Source organism: Asparagus officinalis, chromosome 5 (genome assembly GCF_001876935.1).
Source record: "Asparagus officinalis chromosome 5, Aspof.V1, whole genome shotgun sequence".
In the NCBI taxonomy this organism is placed as follows: domain Eukaryota; kingdom Viridiplantae; phylum Streptophyta; class Magnoliopsida; order Asparagales; family Asparagaceae; genus Asparagus; species Asparagus officinalis.
In genome coordinates, this window is record NC_033798.1 from 118,331,031 (window position 1) to 118,351,414 (window position 20,384).

Below are 20,384 nucleotides of genomic sequence, written 5' to 3' on the forward strand. Positions count from 1 at the left end.
GGTGATCTTGATTCCTTGTAAGAAGACCGTGTCGGGAGCGGGTGCAGCACAATTGTTCTTTGAGCATGTGTGGAAGCACTTTGGGTTGCCGATTTCGATTATTTCGGATCAAGGTAGTCGGTTTCTCAGGCACTTTTGGGATTCTTTGTGGAGCTTGATGGATACTAGATTGAAGAAGAGCACGATCTTCCCCCATAAATCGACGGGCAAACAGAGGTAGTTAATCGGACTATGGTACACATGTTAAGAGGATACAATTTCAGGTATCCCAAGACTTAGGATGAGAGCTTATCATATCTTCAGTTTGCATTTAATCGGGCTATTCATGGGTCCTCGGGGAAGTCACCGTTTAAGACTTGTTATGGGCAGTGTTATTAATGCGCGAGGCGCAATACGGGGCGTAAAGCATCTTTACGCGCACATGCGCAAGGTGCAACGCGATGCACGCCGCCTGAGTGATGTGAGGCGCACACCGCCCACATATTTTTTCAAAATAAATAATCAAGCGCAAAAGAACATGTTTTTAGAATTTACATGAAAAATATCATGATAAATAATATCTTACTACAAAATCACAATATAATACCTTAATTTCTAATCCTAACACCCAACATAGTAGCAAAATTCATAAATTTTCAAATCAAATGTTAAATCAAGACTAATATCCAAGCAAAGGATTAATAATAGTCCTCAATTGAAGACTACTAAAAAGATCTAATGGATTTATTTTGCTTTTTGGGATATGAAATATCAAGTATAAAGACTCAATTGAAATGTTAACAAGCAAAACTATATAAGGATATGTACTACATGCACCATGTACAAAGTAAAGATGTACGCGAGACGTAAAAAGCGCTGCTGCATCAGAAGCGGGGCGCTTCGCCACCGCCCCGCATCGTAAGGTGCATGATTTGTAGTGAGGCGCGCACCTTTGAAAACACTGGTTATGGGTTTTTACCTCTGAGTCCGTTTGATCTTGTGTTTTCTAGTGAAGCTATGACCGACGGTAAGGAAGGGAGTGAAAGACAACGAGCTCAGTGATTTCTGGAGAAGATTGTACATATTCATGCCACGGTGGAAGCTCAGTTGAAGAAATCATAGGCTAAGTACAAGGCGAAACATGATCAACATCGAGTTCATTGTAATTTTGGTAAAGGTGATATGGTGTGGCTGAAGTTGAGTAAAGAGCGGCTAAAGGGAGAAGGGAAGAAGTTAAAGCCTATACGATATGGTTCGTTTCGGATTCTTGATCAAATTGGTGACAACGCCTTCAAGCTGGATTTGCCACCTTATCTAGGCATGTATTCGGTGATCAACGTCGAGTATTTGAAGTTGTTTGAACCTTCATTGTTGGATGATGAAGGTGATGACAAGATGATCTTATCGCATGTTGACGATTTTTGGTTTGATAGAGAAGAACCGCTCAAAGAAGATTGTATTTTGGAACGGAAGGTGACTACGACGAGACGCGGGACGAATGATTCGTTTTTGATCGGGCGTCAAGGTCAAGTTCCTAGAAAAGTCAGGTGGTTCAACAGAGGAGGAGGGGCTCGCGAATTCCTTCAGCTACAGTTCTAACTTGAACGGGACTTCAAATTCTTAAAGGGGGGGAGCCATGTACGGGTGTATCTTCTTCCTTACTTCGGGAGCTTAGTGATCCTCATGGGAACTCAGCGATCCTAAACGGGGGAGCCATGTACGGGTGTATCTTCTTCCTTGCTTCGGGAGCTTAGCGATCCTCATGGGAACTTAATATAGATGATTCTAATGGTATCTTGAGAATAGAGATGTGGACGAAGTCGTTGAAGGCGGCAACGTCGAATAGTACAGGAAAAACTGTAGGAAACGTTTTGGACTTCCAGTGGTCGTCCGCACATGACGTCGTGGTCGACCGCGAACGTGCACAGCTCAGGGAACGTTTCTGGACTTTCTGCGGTCGATTGCGACAAACTCTGCGGTCGACTGCCAAAACCCTGTAGGTGATTCTGGTTTCGGTGGTTTGTCACGGTCGACCACGATGAGTTCTACGGTTTACCTCGAGTCGGGCTGGGCCAGACTTCCAGTTTTCTGTTCACTTTAGGTTTTGTGTTGGATATATATATATTAAAACACGACTTTTCTCGGGTTTTTGGCAACCAGATTGTATTCAGAAACGAGACCAGTGAGATTGTTCTTTGATCTAGAGAGATTGTGAGAGAGATTTCTAATATATTATTTCTCATAATCTAGAGAAGGTATTTTCCTTCGACCAACTCAATTCTTTGTATGTTTTCTTTTGTCTTCTTCGTAACTCACTCTTGATAATTCCGCGGTCAATGGTGCTCGTCCGACGACTTGTATCAGATCAAGCAATTTAAGCGAAGCTAAAGAAGACATAAAATCATTTGTTAATATTAGATTTTTTTAAAATTTGTATATGTAAACAAATCAGAGCATCACGTATTAAAATGTGACAGCTTTTCAACATTTTCTAGAACTAATGGTTTGAAATCCCACTCACTAGCTATGCTGCTTTTTGGCATTTCAGTTATTTTTGTTGTCCTTTTAACATATTTTGTTTAGCTTAAATCTTGTGCTTAACGTGAATATCCTCATATCCTTTTTTTTTTTAATCTATCCTATTTTACTGTGGCTGGAAGGATAGCATAATGTATTGATATTTCCAAAATGACGTTTCTTTTTAATTCTAATGTTAGGTTTTTGAGGATGCTTACAGATCCCAGTTAAGCATTATAGTCCTTGATGACATTGAAAGGTAGCTTTGAACTCCTGACTTTTAAGCTTTGACAACATCTACTTCCATATATACTCTGATTGCTTTTAATTGTCTTTTTAGCAACTTTTATTGGTAAGATAAAAAACAACCTTTGTTGTGGCCTGTTGTTAATTTGTTGATTGTTTTTCTATCAACCATTGATAAGTACGGAAATTAACAAAAGTTCTATAAATAAAGAAAGGGTATGAATGAGAAATCAAAACATTGACAGCTAGGTAACAGTATTAATTAATTTTCTTAATAAGTATATATGTTAGTCGTAAAAGACATTTAAAAGTGACACAGGAAGTGATATTTATCATGTTCTTCTTGTAGCATTTGTAGACTCCATGGTGTCTGCTTGTGTTCTTTTTTTTCGCCTCCCTGCACTGCCATAGCTGTTACTTATGCAATTTAAATTAGATCATCATTAACACCGTCATCATCATGATTACCATCACCACCACTGACATGTGGGCATACAAGCTTGCAAACACATTGAAATTCTTGTGTTGCTTAGCTGCCATGCACCATTGATCGATGATATATTGGTGCCAAGTACCCAGGACACCAAAAGAAACGAAGGAAGGGCTTTTGTTTATTGTTTTAAGATTCATTTTAGATGGGTACTTGGCACCCATCTACCACTTACCTGTGTAGTTATGGTGTGTAGGCCACCTATGCAAGACCTTTCCTCTACCCATTATAATAATAAGGGTTTTCCCCCCTAGAAACCGCCTTTCAATTTCATATACATAAACCATTTTAAAGTAGATTTTTGTTGCAATCAACCATCTCCCAATAAAAATTTCACTTAAAAACCAAAAATAAGCTTAAGAGATTCAAGTTCAAGGTTCGTGAATTGTATCCCACCAAGACCTAAACGTTACAAAAATAAGTCTCGTGCTATGAATGTGAGTTTTTTAAAGGTAAATTTGGATTTTTAGTGAAAACTTTGACTAGGAGGTGGTTGATTGCGACAAAAAAAAAAACCTATTTTAAATAAATTCAAGGTTCGTGAATTGTATCCCACCAAGACCTAAACGCTACAAAAATAAGTCTCGTGCTATGAATGTGAGTTTTTTAAAGGCAATTTTGGTATTTTTAGTGAAAACTTTGACTAGGAGGTGGTTGATTGCGACAAAAAATACCTATTTTAAAAGTGGTTTATGCATATTGAAAGGTGGGTTTCCATATAAATACCCTACTTTAAGTTGGTTTCTAGGAAAAAAAAATCCTAACAGTAATAATATTATTTTATTTTTTTGTCTACAAGGTTCATTCTCATAAAGTTGGAATTAACTACAGGAAATCCTGTTTCAAACTTTCAGTTGTGTTGCCAGCTCATGACCATAAGATATACACAGTCTAACAATCCTTAATATGCTTGAGATGATACAAACAGTCTTGCATTTCTCCTGAATTATGTTAAATAAAGTGTTGCTGATTTTTTTATGTTACTTATTCAATGTCAGTATGTATGTGTTTCTTGTGCCTAATACCTCATGTTATTACTTCAGGTTACTGGAGTATGTTCCTATTGGGCCTCGCTTCTCAAATCTGATTTCACAGACATTGATGGTTCTTCTGAAACGGCTTCCTCCAAAGGTTTTCTTTTCTCCATCACTTGCCCTCTAATGATTGATAAGAAAAGAGAGGCTGAATAATGTGTTGATTCCTTTCTCTCGGATTTTTGTATATAGCAACTAAGACTAACTTTTTTATACATATATTTTATTAAGCATGTTAGCCATGTTTTTGTTAATAGTTCCTGTTTTCCTCTTTCTTTGCCTAATGTTTCATATTTCTTATGCATCGTTTGCCTTTTCCTTTTCCGTACTTAATCTTATTTATGAATAGGGTTAGGTGTTGCAGCTATATCTTACTGAATTTTATTGTGAGATATTGTCAATCTCTTTAATATTCTGATGGTATCAATAATTAGAACATTTGGACACGATTGCAATAACTGATTTATTTTTCTACAGGGGAAGAACATGCTGGTAATTGGAACAACAAGTGAAGCGGGCTTTCTTGAGTCTCTTGGTATTTGTGATGCTTTCTCTGTCACTTATCATGTCCCTACGTTGGACAAACAAGATGCCAAAAAAGTAAGTTGATTCTAGAAAAGTATGCTAAAAATGAGTAGGCAATTAATATGAGTAGATATATATAATATTCTTCTTCGTTTTTGCTTTTTCTTGGGGGTTATTAGCACTTTACCAAGGGTTAAGAGGATCATAGTCGTGTCGTGTTAAAATGGTAACTGGTAGAGTTTTGAAGGGTTTTCGTGTTTGAAGCTGCTATCTTCGTGTGTGCAATAGGGGTAGCAACCATCTTTGCACAAAGTACCCAATAGCCCTAGGGAGGCAATTCTAACACTCTTTTCTTAGCACGAATACTGAAGTACTAAAATGCTCCTAAGTCCTAAGTGTCACAATTTTCTTCCGCAGGTACTGCAATCTCTCAATGTATTTGCAGATGACGATATTGATTCAGCAGCTGAAGCAGTCCATGATGTAGGTTTATTCTATTCTGTTAATTCATTATCTGTAGACTTCTACTAATTCTGTTATTCATCAATTGGGCAGAACATATAATAAGATCAATTAGATTTAGTTGATGTCTCTTCTTGCACCTTTTCAATATAAAGTGGACTAGCTTTCATTACTTAGTCTATATATCATTTTTTCCGCGTGATTATATGACTTGTTGCAGTGAAATGTAACGACTATATTTAATTTGTTCTTACACAATGCTATGATGTTGCAGATGCCAATAAAGAAACTATATATGCTTGTGGAGATGGCTTCCCAGGGAGCAGAAGGTGGAAATTCAGAAGCTATTTATTCTGGGAAACAGAAGATAGACATAAACCATTTCTTTGATATCTTGGGTGATATTATCTCTTTCCGAGGCTGAGAACTCTTTACTGATTTTTGTATACGTGTGACGATGGGTGTGTTATTGTTTCAGGGATTTTCCCCCTTCATTTTTGCTTTATGAGTTTCGATCCCATTTTTCTTTTTTTCCCCTCTACCTTTTCTTCCCTTAACTGATCTTTGCCTATGCATATTGTCTTCTAATTATATTTCTGATGGAGTTTTGTGTGCTAATATGGTACCATATTTGGAAAGGGGGTTTCTATTCATAATTATGTAACACAAACATGATTACTTTATGCACGATTTGGACCATTTGTATTGGTTACTGTGGCCTTGTTGGAATATTTGTGTACTTTGGTCAGTATTGTGACCAAACATCTAGATCGTCCCATTTTGCAGTGTGTTGAAGTCTTAGAATGTAGAATCCAAGTATGTACTTGTTGAATTCTCGGTCCCTGGTTTAAGTGTTGAATGGCTAGGGTTTCAGTCGAAGTATTCTTCCCGTTTAGCAGTTCCTGTTATATGTTTTATTCCACGTGTATATTTTTCCCCTTGTTTTGCAAGCACTAACGTTGTAACAGTGGTGTGATTTATTTGTTTAAAAATTCATTCAAGGCTACTTGCCAAAATAATGAATAATATGACTCCGTGGAGCTTATTAGGAATGCAACGGGTCTTCATATGTGGACCAACAAAATTAGCTAACTCGATCAGTTTTTACTGTCAATTTTTTGTGTAACATGCTGTTAGCTAATTGAATCAGTTCGCTCATGCGCCCTTTTTCTTATTCCTCTTTGAAAAATCATGCTTGGTAATGCTTAGATGCGGGTACATAAGAACTGGTCTGTAAGCTTTATGCCGAAAGAGCTCAGTGATAATTCATCAAAGTGACTACTTATGGCATTTGTTCTTTGGCAGCGTGCCTAACCAGATGATTCAAAGATTAAGGATGGTAAGGAAATATACTCTACTCTCCAGATGATTCAAAGATTAAGGATGGTAAGGAAATATACTCTACTCTCGGCTAATGCTCGTATATATATCATATATGGAAAAAAGAATGAGTGAACAGTCATGATGTACAGAATGGCGAAGAAGGATTTGAACATGGAACTTTCAACTACTATTGCAATGCATACAAAAATAGCACAAAAAATCTTCTTACATTCCCCTTGAGCACCTCATATCATCCTTAGGAAGGCCTTCAAAAGCAAAAATCTACGAAGTAAAACCATATGGCCGTTGCTGCGCAAGACAGTAACCTTCATCGTAACCCAATATATTATGCAATAAACCATTAGTAATGTGATCCTTAAACTTATAGCAAATACTTCAAACTAAAACAACTCCCCTCTTTAACATGAGTATGGAGAACCTCTCCTTTCCCAATCCTTCCCGTAATGAATTCTAGCCAACCGACATGATTGCTTCTTCAACAACCTAAACAATGAAGGCCTTTCCTTTGGTACGAATCCAAAATCATCGTTATACTCTTCCATGCCTTCAGCAATAAGTTGCCAAATTATTGCACCTGCTCCAGCTCCATTCTTGCTCGCAGATTTATATATAAGATCGTAGATGGACTGGTAGAATATGTCTCTGTGAGAATGATCAAACTTCTTGTTCTTGTTTGAGAGTCCGAATTCAGAGAACAAAACTGGTTTTTTAAGCTCTCGTTCTCCATCTTCTATGTGAGAGATTATCCATTTGGAGATGTACTTGGTTTTCTCATCAAGTTCAGTTTCTATCATCCTGAAAAGAGGACAATCAAATGACGAAATCCGAAGAGTTTAAAGAAGGTTTAATTTCACGAAATCCCCCCATGAACTTCCTGGTTTCTCAAAAAAACCTCCTGAACTGTAAACTTTTTTCATTTGACCCTTACCTCTAACTGGCAAATAACTAAAAATGTCCCTGAGAGAAAAATACACCCAAATTTAGTCATTTTCCAACACACTACACCTCAACACCATTGAGAGTTTTTTCCTCTCAAGGACGTGTTCGTGAGTATTTGCAAATTAGAGGTTTGACACCCCAAAGTTCGGAGAGGTTTTGTGAGATAAAATATGTTCAAGGGGTTTATATACAAATCCCCAAAGTTCGGGTGGTGGGGTGGGATGGGGGGGATGGGGGTAACCCTTTAGAGAATGTGCTTACCATTGATCAGGATATATATGTACAGAAGTGAAGTCAATGGTTGAAATCTTGGAGTTTCGAATGAAATCAGTTCCTAAGGTACTGAACCATTCTCCTGGATTGAGACTGAGTTTTTCTGGAGGGCTTCTTGGTCCATAGAAACCTTCAAGTCCAATTGTAACTAGATGATTCCTGTCTATTGATTTTACATATTTAGACATGTCTTCAATCCATTCCTGAAAGTACAAACAAGAAGGATTAGCGGATATCTTAATCAATTGGTGAAATTATACCGAAGTGCTTTCTGAAATCATATTGAATATATTGGTGTTTTGTATGTTTGTAGTGTTACATTCACGAAAGTGGTCATGTTTTGGTATATTTGCTATTTTTTAGTAAAAATCATACCGTATTCTATTTCATGGTTGTAAGTGTGCGGCAAATTAACTCCTCCAAAGTTGTCTTTTCCCCTCAAAAAGAACTCTGCTTAAATATATGTAGTTGTAGTGTAAAGAGAATTTAAAGAGAGCTCAGGCTGAATATTATTGTCTGCTTTGTGGGAAAGTTCTTCATCCAGACTACTTAATAATAGAACAGAATTGTTATGTACTTCAGTGAGTTTGATCAGAAGTAAATTATCACATATTCCTGTTAAACTTTAGCATTACATTTTGAGTGAAGTTAATTTAAGCTACCCACTTGTGATGCAACCAAGACTCAAGAATTACAGAAGCTTATGCCGTTGATATTTACAATTTGTGTATCAGCTCGACGACACAAGCATTATGACAAAAGGCAATTCGTGCGCTAAGAAAACTGAATCTCCCTTGGAATTCATTAGTTGAAGATGAAAATCGATGAAAATCCTGTAATAACTATCTACTTTCATTTTCCAGTATCTTCTTTTAGCCAAGTGCTGGAGATTGTCCTTTTCAACACTTATTCCTCTAACATACAGTGTGTGTAGAGTCTACAAATAATAAATTTTGTCACACGTGACACTCCTTAATTATAAAGTTCTCTATCAATCCCATTGTTAATTTATGGATTCTCAACTGACAATACATTCAAGGGTTAATTGCAAATAGACGCCCTGTAGCTTCATTGTTGCAGATAGACCCCCCCCCAAGTGACTTACTTTTTTACCCTCATGATGTCTATTTGTCAAAAAACAATATTCTCTTTCTCTGATGGTAAAAGAGTAACAAAAAGACCTCACTCTGGGGGTCTATCTGCAACACTAGAACTACAGGGGGTCTACCCACAATTGGGCGATAGTGTGGGGGGCTATCCGCGATTAACCCTCAAATTTAATGAGATGACAGATACATGGTAAAAACTTACTTGGAGAGTGTCTCCAGATTGATCAGTTGTGCATCTTGGTTCGTTCATCAGCTCCCAAGCAAAGATGGTAGGATCATCTCTATATTCAATACCAGTCAAATGGTTCTTCCTGGTTAAAATAGTCTGCAAAATATCACTACTTTAGCTAGCAAAACAAGCAGTCATGCATCAGTCAACAATTTTACCAAGTGATTCTCATTTCACAAGTAGCACCAATAAAATTTCTTTTTGGGTTAAAAAATCCACCTAAAGTTTGCATGATTGACAGAAATCCCCCATGGTTTTAATAGTGACACTTAACCCTCTTTCTTTTGATTTCTACAAAATTAATGAGGTCTAAAAGCTAATAGCACAGGAAATGACAATTTCATGCTCCCATATAAGCATTGTTTATATTTGAACTTCATGATTACCTCCAAAATTTGATAAAATGTGTGCGTGGGTTTTCCGCTCGCGGGATGGATTTTTTGTATATCATGAACTTTCTGTGATTTACGCATTTATTTTTAAATGTGAACATATAAATTATCGAAGAGAAAAGGCAAAAAATAATGTTCACCTTCAAGTAATTCTTGAAATAGCTTTTGATGGATGGATCGAAGAAGAAGGAGTCGTTGGAGGAGCTAAGGCTAATGCCATCCTCCCAGGCCCATTTCACATACTGTCTTTTACCGCCAACTGATGGTAAATCGTCCGATAAGCTGAGTAAAAGCCTTATTTGTTGCCTCCGCGCCTCCACAATTACATAGTCCAATGCCTGAAAATGTGCCTTTTTTATCAAATATCAATAGGGGTGAAATATAAGAAACATAAAAGATAAATAGTGTAACTAATGGTGTCAAATGGTTAATTTGGTTATTTCCTTCACTTTTTTTTAATAAAAGTTTGAAAAGAATCACATTTTGTTATGTCTAACCAGAGTTCGAAACTTTTCTCACCTCATAGTCATAGAGATCTTAAAAATACTATTGCATAGTGTTATGCCAATAGAAAACACTTGTAAGTCAATAAAACCACAAACCCGTATAATACTTTTGTGGATTCTGAGAAAGTAATTCATGTTTTTATCTTTCATTTTTTGGTGAGTTGGGATGGAGGAAACAATATGAAAATCTCCTAACATAGCCATATTTAAAGTTATATTTTGGATGGATAAAGGATAAGAAAATCCCCTAAAACAATCATATTGAAAACTTCTAGTCTGAAGATAGATTTAGAACTGCATGATTATCTCTTCAATATTGCACATGGTTGTTTCCTACTTTGACTATGTATATTTTCAAGCGAAAGAAATATTTAATAAACTTCTGTAACTAGCAAATCTATGAAAACTCAAAAAGGTGAGTTCTTTTTCTATGGTAAAGCATCAATAAACTCAAATTTCAAGTCTACAAATCTCTAATCTATTGTAATATTACCAAACTTGAGCAATAAAAACAAAACAAAGCAAAGAGATCTAGATCAAAGATCAAAAACCTGAAACACCCTCTCATCAAACTGCCCAAGAGACAACTGCAGTGCATTATAAGCCCCATCATTAAAAGCCCAAGTCCTGCAAACAGTGAGTCCCATCCTAGCTGCAGCCTGAAACATCTCTCTAACCCTTGGCCTGCTGAAATCTTCCACAGCTTGATCCATTAACCACCATGAGTTCCACCCATTCACATAGAAAGCTCTCCCATCAACAAAGAACTGAGTCCCATTTCTCCCCACAAAGCTCATTTTGGGCTCTGAGAATCTGTAGTCAAAGCTAAGGTCAAGATCTCCAAAGGACATGTAGATGAATGCAACACAAGATGCAAAGCCAATGATTGGGTATAATAACCCATTCCCTAGAAACATTTTGGTGTAAAACTTGAAGGAGGATGTTAATGGAAGAAACCCAGAAGAGAAAGAGGATTTAACTTAGCTCAAAATCAAATCTTGAGCTAGCTAAGTGACAGGGGTCACAGAAACAGAGACGATGTATAAAAAAATGAAGTTTTTTCTTTAATAATGTAAAGGAGATGGTGAGCTTTATTCTTGAGAGCTTCACTTCAAGAATCTACAAAAAGAGAGGTCTTTGGAGTTCCGCCCAAGAGCAGAGCTCACATGGGCATTTATCTGAGCAAAGGCCAATTGGATCTGAAGCTCTTGGAGTGGCAAAATAATGTTAACACTTAGAGTTTCTTAATGAGGAGATGCTTAGCCTATTTTATTTGTTTTATATTTGGAGGCAAGTGAGGTGCAGGATGGGCATCAAATGGTGCAAGCCTTCTCTCATTGTATCTTGTCACGAATCACCTATCAATTATAGGGTGCTAATCATTATCAATTATAGGATGCTAATTATGAAAAGGGTTAATTACATATCAAATAAGATTTTAAATAGCATTTGGATCCATCATACGGCGTTATTTGATATCAATGTGTTGCAAAGATTGTATGATATTTCAATATATTGCAGAGAGGCCTCCTACTTTCTAATAGTTGAAAAACATATACTCTCTATGTTATTGGTAGAGAAAAAAATAAATATCTTTTTGAAAATCAGGTGACCATCTAAATATTAAAAGAACAAGTTTAGAAGCATAATTGATTACTTTCTATAATAAAAGAGATGTATCTGCAATTAACACCTTATAAAAGTTGTCACATATTACCCTCATTTGCTAATAGATGCAGACGTGTGATCTTGTTTCCCCTTGTCACATGCACCAACATTAATATCATCAATCCATTGAATAATTTCTCCAAATAGTTATGGGTTTACCGTTTACATGATACATAAATTATAACTTTATCTGTTAAATTTGTTACCAATTTTATCTTTAATATAACATGCTATAGGCGATCCAGACAGTGAGGAGGTTTCAATATGCCTTCAACTATCTTGGATTCGATTTCTGGGTAGGTATAAAAAAAATTATATTTAGTTTAAGATTGCAATACTTTGCGCATCAACTTATACACTGAAGAACATAGTTGTATCTGACAATGGGGCCCATATGAGATAGAGGGAGTGATTTATTGTTTTATGGGCTTTCTTCATTTGAGTGTGAAAAGGAAAAGGGTGTGTTTTGTGCTTTGGATACAATTGGCACTGGATCTATGGACTATGGTGCATGTGAGCTTCATAATAGGTCAATAATAAGTTACAAACATTAGGGATCCCTTTGTCTTGTTGAGGAATAAAATTTCTTGCACCTGGTTATTCCTCACACCCAAACTCACACTTTGTAGCATTGGCACGGGGTATGCACATGGGAGAGCGCTCACGAGTCATAGAAAGGGAGTGATATCTTCGGTTTTCTCTTTCTGTATCCCTAGATGTCAAGTGAACAGAGATTAATCAATATATCCATCTATAATTGTTGGGAATTTATCAAATAATTAATATTATAGCATGTAGATAAATCTGAAAAAATAAACAATTAAAACTGGCCTGAACGGGAGCAGTCGTGTATTCACTGCCCTAGAAGATTGAGAACCCGCCTATCGCCCTGGCGCAGATGGTTCCCTCCCCCTAGCGGTAAAAACCCCCGGAAATGGCCGGCCTCTACACTCGGGCGAGAGTGCAGAGCTTCAGCTCAGAAGAAGAAAGTTGCCCATAAAATAAAACTAAGATATAATGAAAATAATATATGTAGGGGAGAGAAGAAAAACAAGAGAAACTTCTTGTTATTTTTCTTATCATTTTGAGCTCAACATATGGATATATATATAGGGTTGGAAAAGACGTTACAAAACCCGTAATTAATTCTGTAACGTTCGTCATAAATTTTGTAACGTTCGTCATAAATTTTGTAACGTTCCCCATAATTATATATCCGTTACACATATTTTAATTACATGTTTTAATTACAATATTTATTATAATTCATGAAGGCAAAAATGCCTTTTGTTAACAAAATATCTAACAGTCCCCCCCCCCAAAAGGCAATATTTACCAAAATTTTGAATTTTGAATTCTACCAAGCAAACTAAACATAAAATTTGGAATTGGATGGAGTATAGATATCATGTGCTGATAATTTACGTGGCCTCGAAGAAAACACAAATAGCTTTTGTTCATAAAACTACGTAGTACTCGTAACTACTACTACTGCTAATATAAATAAAATTGTAACATGATTTGAATTCTTGCTTGAGTGCCAAGAATATGTAATAAACTTCAACCTACTTCAGATCAGATATGAATTAAAAAAAAACCACTACTACTAATATAGTAGTAGTAATAATAATAGGATACTGAAATTGAGTGGCTAGAATAATAAAACTTCAACCTACTTCAATCAGATATGAAACTAACAAAATCTGTTACGCTTACAGCCATAAAATAATAGAATGCTTATCAAGATGGCGAGATCAAAAACAGCATATCAGTACTAGCATGTTAGGGATTCGTCCTATCGATAACCTGTCAAATGAACCCTCTCGCGGAATTAACGTGCTCTCCGAATATTATGCTGAAAGAAGGCAAGAATAAATCACAGCAAATAAAAGAAAACTTTACAAGGAAAAAATAGAAAAGAACACCAAAATAAATTTTTTAAAATTCTTCTATTATAAGAGGTTACAAATTGGTTGCCTACAAGGAGACCTTCCAAATTTAAATCGATTGTCTACAAATGAGACCTTCCAAATTTAAATTGGTTGCCTACAAATGAGACCTTCCAAATTTAAATTGGTTGTCTACAAAGGAGACCTTCCAAATTTATGTTGCCATTTTCTAGTACCACCTCTTATACAAATAATAATAATAATAATATTTGTACATACGTGCTTTAAATTTTTCAAGTGCATTCTTGCATAAAACCTTGTAATTAATCATGTAACAAATGCAAGTTATCTAAAAAGACATATGAACATTTATTGCAATATTCATCAAAATGCAATAAAAATGATGAACTTTACATTTGAAGATTTGAAATATAATCCACCATATAAAATAGAATTTTAAAAAATGCACCTCTTTGATTTGTTCGCTCATATATTGATCATTTATCATTAGGCAATATATGATGCAAGAAGCGTAATTAAATAAATGCATATGAATTTTTCTCATAATTCTGATTCCTCTTATTCCAAACCAAAAACTCCTAAAGTGAAAAGATTAAAGTTTTACCCGGGTAGTTAGCCAGGTAAGGATAGTAATAGAGGTTGATCAAAGATCAATTAAGTACCTCGTTCCTTGCAGAGCGCGTTACGCAACCCTTAAACCTTGCCTTAGACACCAACTAATCCAAGAAAACTTGAATCGGTTCACTCAATGAGTTTTTGTTCCTTAACAGTATATAGAAACTTTAAATTATTTCCTGTAATCATTTAAAATGCCTAGCAATTATACTGCAAACATATGTTGGATAAGGCCGAGGAGGGGTTTACCTATTGATGTTCGAACCTCATGATTTTCATGTCTTGAGAGTAAAAACTCATCTGCTGCAGACAACTGCCACAGAAGTTGCTGAACAAATTTGCATTCACTTTTACCACCTTCTGTACTAAGCTTATTAGATGCATAAATACACTAAAGTATGGAATTATTAATAGAATGCACCATATTATTGATAGCTTAAAGAAATAATAGTATTAAACCATGAACAAATCCAGATATTTCAAAGCATCTATGCATCCAGAGTTTGTTCTCTTTATTCTTGTCAAAACCATGCATATAAAATTTTTAAGAATAAAATGTGCATTGCTACAAATTTATTGCATGTTTCAAATGCGAGCATATTCACTAGCACAAGGGAATAAGGGTAGGTTTTAGATGATTCTAACAAATATAAACTAGGCTTTTAGAAACCAATAAAGGTTCTTTGATATTCGTAACTTACAATAATTATTGATTATAAACCAACTATAAGACAAATGTAATTAACTGTTAAATTAAATTAACTGTTAAATTAAATTAATAGAAATATTTAGCTACAATTTTTTAATTATTATTATTTTTTTTAAATAACCAAAACTGTTTACATGAACAGTAACTTTTTTAATAAAATGAACAGTACCATTTTCAAAATAAATGAACAGTAACATCATTTTTAAAATTAAACAGTAACGTTAATTTTTTAAGAATGAACAGTAACGACATTTTTATAAATGAGCATTAACATTCTTAAAAATAAATAAATAGTAACGTTCTTTTAAAAATGAACAGTAACGTTCATTAAAATGAATGAACAGTAACACCAATTTTTTTAATAGATGAACAGTAACGTTCATTAAAAATAAATGAACGGTAAAGTTTTTTTTTTTTAACATTAAAAATTGTTTTAAATGAACAGTAATGTTTTTTTAAATAAAATTAAAAACTGTTTTTTTATAAACAGTACAATCTTTATTTTTGGAATGAACAGTAACCATTACAATTTTTTTTTTCAAATTTTATAACATCAAATCAATAATACTAATAGATAAACAAATATATAATTATAGTTAACAACAACTATAAAATTCCCTCTGTTTTTTTTAGGTAAACAGTAACAAAACCTTTTTTTTAACAAAAAGTTAATTAATAGATAAGCAATTTAGTAGCAATTTTATTTTTTATTTTTTTAAATTCGGATGAACAGTAACCATCTCGAATGAACAGTAACTTTAAAATAATTTCGGATTTAAATCAAAGCTATAAACTAATCAATCTTCTAGATTGTTGGGAATTTATCAAATAATTAATATTATAGCATGTAGATAAATCTGAAAAAATAAACAATTAAAACTGGCCTGAACGGGAGCAGTCGTGTATTCACTGCCCTAGAAGATTGAGAACCCGCCTATCGCCCTGGCGCAGATGGTTCCCTCCCCCTAGCGGTAAAAACCCCCGGAAATGGCCGACCTCTACACTCGGGCGAGAGTGCAGAGCTTCAGCTCAGAAGAAGAAAGTTGCCCATAAAATAAAACTAAGATATAATGAAAATAATATATGTAGGGGAGAGAAGAAAAACAAGAGAAACTTCTTGTTATTTTTCTTATCATTTTGAGCTCAACATATGGATATATATATAGGGTTGGAAAAGACGTTACAAAACCCGTAATTAATTCTGTAACGTTCGTCATAAATTTTGTAACGTTCGTCATAAATTTTGTAACGTTCCCCATAATTATATATCCGTTACACATATTTTAATTACATGTTTTAATTACAATATTTATTATAATTCATGAAGGCAAAAATGCCTTTTGTTAACAAAATATCTAACAATAATTAAAAGGTGAACCCACCACAGCCCACAGGTGATAAATAAAAGAAACTTGTCCTAAAGTGCACATTTGGTTCCAGCATTGAGTCCCTGTAACTATGATTATATTTCAAACTTAGCGTGATGAATTGGTGAATGTTGGAGTCATATTTCAGGACTTTATGGTTTAAAATATGAGTAGTCAAGCAAGCAATATGCTTTTCCCTCACTTCTTCGGAGTCTACTTTTTAATGTGAACTTGTATTATTTGAGCTTGGATGGTTCCAATATCATCTTCAAGCATTACTCTTTACATCAAAACCTCAAGAACATTGAGTATCAGGGTATTATTATAACAAGAGTTCATTGGCCTTAATATCCTTATCTTTATGTATTGTAGGTTGTCTAAAAATTATTGCAGATAGATAGTCCCCGTAAAACACTGACGACTTTCACGACAACATACGAGAGTTACAAATTGACGACTCTCACATTCCAAAGAGCCAAATGCAAGGATTATAAGATGACGATTTTTGCAGAACTTGAAAAAGAGATTACAATTATCGATCTTTTCAAAGCAAAACGCGAGGGTTCATCCCCGCGTACCAACTGTAAAAACGCGATGGTCACCACCGCGTTTCAATTCCAAAACGCGAGAGTCACCCCCGTGTACCAACTTCAGACGCGAGGGTCGACCCCCTCGTTTCATAGGCTAAACGCGAGGGTCACCCCAGAACGCAAATCTCGCGTTTGACCGTTTCAATTGCAATTTGAATGGTTCAATACCGTTTTCCACATAATGGGGCTATTAAACCCCTATTATGAAGAGATTTATGGGGTCAGTTACACCCCTAGATCTCTATAAATAGCTGTGAATTCAGCTGAATAAAGGGCTTTTTGGATCATTTTGGGTTGGCTATCTTTGAGATCGGCTATTGCATTGAAGAGAGAAAAGTCATTGGCTTATTTTGGCTAAAAGGATTGAAATTCCTTTCTGAAATTAACCCTCTTGCAGAGTTCTAAACTCATTCAGAGTTCTGACTTTGCCTTGTAAGTTCTTCTAAGACGTCAAGCTAAGAAGCGAAGAAGAACTTTCACGAAGCAAAGCGTTCGGATTGTTAACGTGATACAAGAATCAAATTCCATCGCCACCAAGAAGAACCCAGCATTAAACAAAAGGAAAGATCATTATCGATTCTTCTCTCTTTTGTAAATCAGAAAATCGATAAGAAAGTTGTGATTTCTTTTTCTAAGTCAGTTAGAGAGGGATTACTTTGAGAGATTGTAATTACTCTTTTCCTAAGTTAGGGAGATTAATACTAATTTATTTCTCAACCCCACAAACATGTATATAAACGGTATGCCCAAAATGAGTAGAAATTCTATCTGAATACCCCACTGTGGGCATGGGCTAAGTCGGGCCTGAGCCACGAATTGGCCTTCTCGGTTTTGGTTCATGCCTGTTTAGATCCGGGGTGGGCAGGCCTCAGCGTGTCAGGCCAAGGACTTTTTCCATAGGTCTAGAGCTACACCGAGCCCGACCCATGTCCAGCAGGAGTCTGGGCCGGGTCGAACTCGACCCACGACAGTTCGAGTCACCGGTTGCCCCACATTTTGTATTTTTTTCCAAATTTTTTGATAGATTAATATGTATAGTTTAAAGAGAAAAATCTATCTTTTATCTTTCTGAAAAGTTTTAACTTGTATAAATTTATAATTGGTGATGGAATTATCTCAAAGTACAAAAGATTCATAATAATTTGAGTGTTTTTAGTAAATCAAAATGATTATAAATATTTATTAAAATACTAAATTAAACTTAAAAAATTTCTTTTACCACTAAAATTATAACTCTAACATCTGCAGGTTGTAATTTTTAATCGAGTTGCTACTAAAATACCTCTCAATATAACTATTATCTAAGGCGGGCGGGGCCAGGTTGGGCCGGGTCAAGTCTTGCGTGGGCCGAGCTTACTTTGTCCATGAGTTTAGAGCGGAACCTAGCCCGCCCCACCACCTGGGTATATCACAGCCGGGTTGGGCCTGGCCAACTATGGATTAGGCCAGGGCTAGCTAGGCCGGTTCAGCCCGCACTGGCCCACAACCACCCTTACACCAATCCGAGCCTTGTAAGAGGAGAATGGGTTACCAAAATTGTCCTCGTATTTGGCATATATACAACTTGGAACCCGCTGCAAAATGCGGGTTGTTCTTATAGGATTCATACTTTCCGCCCAAAATGCAGTCATTTGTTAAAAAAGAAAAAAAAAACCCGGGGAGAAAGAAACTTGCTACGGTTACTTGGATATTTCTAGTCTCAATTATAAGAAACCTCCAAGCTAGTTGTTATAATTCGAAAACAGAGTTCCTAAAAAGGTAATCAGTGCAAGCGCCTAGAGATCCCTGTATCCTTTTAAAGTTGCTGTAGTGTAGCAAGATCTAATCTAAATTTCTCGAACTCTCAAAACTTCTCAATTGAGAAGGATCTAATTAACCTAAACGGGTTAAAACTTTGTTTTCATCCGATGCAGAAAAGATGTTACTATGACTATGTTCCTAATTAATAGTTCCCGTGGAGAAATCACTCAGTCTACGGAGAGAAAGAAAATGACACCGTATCAAAGAAACAGATCATTGAATGATTATGAGAAATTGATGTAGTAACCTTCCTTTTTGCTTAAAAAATAATTAATTCCCTGTCGGTTTTAAGAATTATCCCCCCCACCCCCCATTTCACAATTTTTTTATTACATTATCACGAGAAAAATAGTATATTTGTGTTGTTTTCAATGCATGAATGCCTATAAGTCCATCTTAGTTGGCATGAATTATCTGTGAACTGGGTATTTGAGTTTTATCCCCTCAAAGAAACAAAGGGCAGTCTTGAGGTGGGAACCAGGGATTTTAAAGATGCCGGGGTTTCTTCCAACATTTGTCAGACACACCATGTGAGCATGATCTGAATGATTGCTCACAAACTTCTGCTGGTTCGGAGGTGACAATCGAGCGAATCATATCGATACCCGATTCAAGGAAGAGGGATGCCAAACTCAATTGTGAAGCAAATACAGTTTTATGATCTGAATTAACTCGAAAAATAACCACTTTATCACTAATTGTAGCACCGTAATTAATAAACATTTAGTGGAATTAACGAGAGAGCTGTGCATAAAGTAAAAATATCAAGAAACAAAAGTGAAGGATATCATGGAAAACAAAAGTAAGTGAAGGAGCGTATGGATTCAGCGGTCGTGCACTATAGAATCCTGACGGATTATAGAATAAGGTTTCATGAATGCGGTACTGCTTAGACCCCTCACCAACAAGAGAACATGACTTCACAGCAAAGCAGGACAGAGCTTTTCGGCTCGAATTCTAGTTTACCCTGACCGAAGGCTCCTGTATGAAATAAACTGATCAGAGCCAAGTTATTATGATTTCAAGTAATCACAGTGCGCCCCCAGTTGCTTGATAGAAACATTTGTTTTGCAGCGAAGCCTCATACTGCAGATTACAATTGTGATCTGCTTAAAAATTCACGGTGGGTTCTACGTATATTTACTGATGACTTGCACGATAACATGAGTTGGGCAGCATCATAGTTGCATGGGATCAGGTCCGTTCCGATTCACGGAACAGGAACATGGTACACTACTTATTTGGAATAGGATACGAGGGGGTAAGCTTATTTGGTTGAAAAGTTGTACACTTTAAATTTGGCTATTATTTGCAAGAATCTAGGTTCCTTAATGTACAATTTTATGCAAGAATCCAATTCAAAGATCAATAATGGTAAAGTTATTTTCAAATCGCAATTAACACTTTTTTTGTGTTTTTTGGTAAATGGTTGTTTTTTTTTCCTTCCAAAATATTAACTAATTTGAATTCTAAATTAAATCACTAGATACAGGACCCTACGGGTGGTAAAAGATCGAATCGAATCGAATACTGAGATGTTTGTATATGTATTTGTTCAAAATTATCAAATTCGAACCCAACTTTGAATATCCACATGGAGTTTTTCGAATTCAAACTTGAATACATATGGTGTGTTTGGGAGTTTACTTAGGGAAGAGAAGGAAGGGGAAGGAAGGGAAA

The 20,384-nt window shown here is 35.7% G+C and overlaps 2 protein-coding genes across 2 annotated transcripts in view; one reads left to right on the forward strand and one right to left on the reverse strand.

The window, feature by feature from the left end:
* LOC109840902 (vesicle-fusing ATPase-like) overlaps window positions 1-6,001 on the forward strand; it is a 21,399-nt gene extending 15,398 nt beyond the window's left edge. Inside the window, exons 17-21 of the mRNA XM_020409729.1 lie at window positions 2,697-2,755; window positions 4,276-4,363; window positions 4,744-4,866; window positions 5,209-5,274; window positions 5,528-6,001. Coding sequence (XP_020265318.1) covers window positions 2,697-2,755; window positions 4,276-4,363; window positions 4,744-4,866; window positions 5,209-5,274; window positions 5,528-5,677 — 486 coding nt within the window. The 3' untranslated portion in view covers window positions 5,678-6,001. The remainder of the gene's footprint in view (window positions 1-2,696; window positions 2,756-4,275; window positions 4,364-4,743; window positions 4,867-5,208; window positions 5,275-5,527) is intronic.
* Window positions 6,728-11,299, reverse strand: LOC109840903 (mannan endo-1,4-beta-mannosidase 2-like). The gene is made up of 5 exons (XM_020409730.1): window positions 10,597-11,299; window positions 9,680-9,877; window positions 9,121-9,243; window positions 7,798-8,012; window positions 6,728-7,392 (listed from the first exon to the last, which is right to left on the reverse strand). Exons 1-5 carry the CDS (start codon window positions 10,960-10,962, stop codon window positions 6,996-6,998), a joined length of 1,299 nt encoding a protein of 432 aa, XP_020265319.1. The 5' UTR covers window positions 10,963-11,299; the 3' UTR covers window positions 6,728-6,995.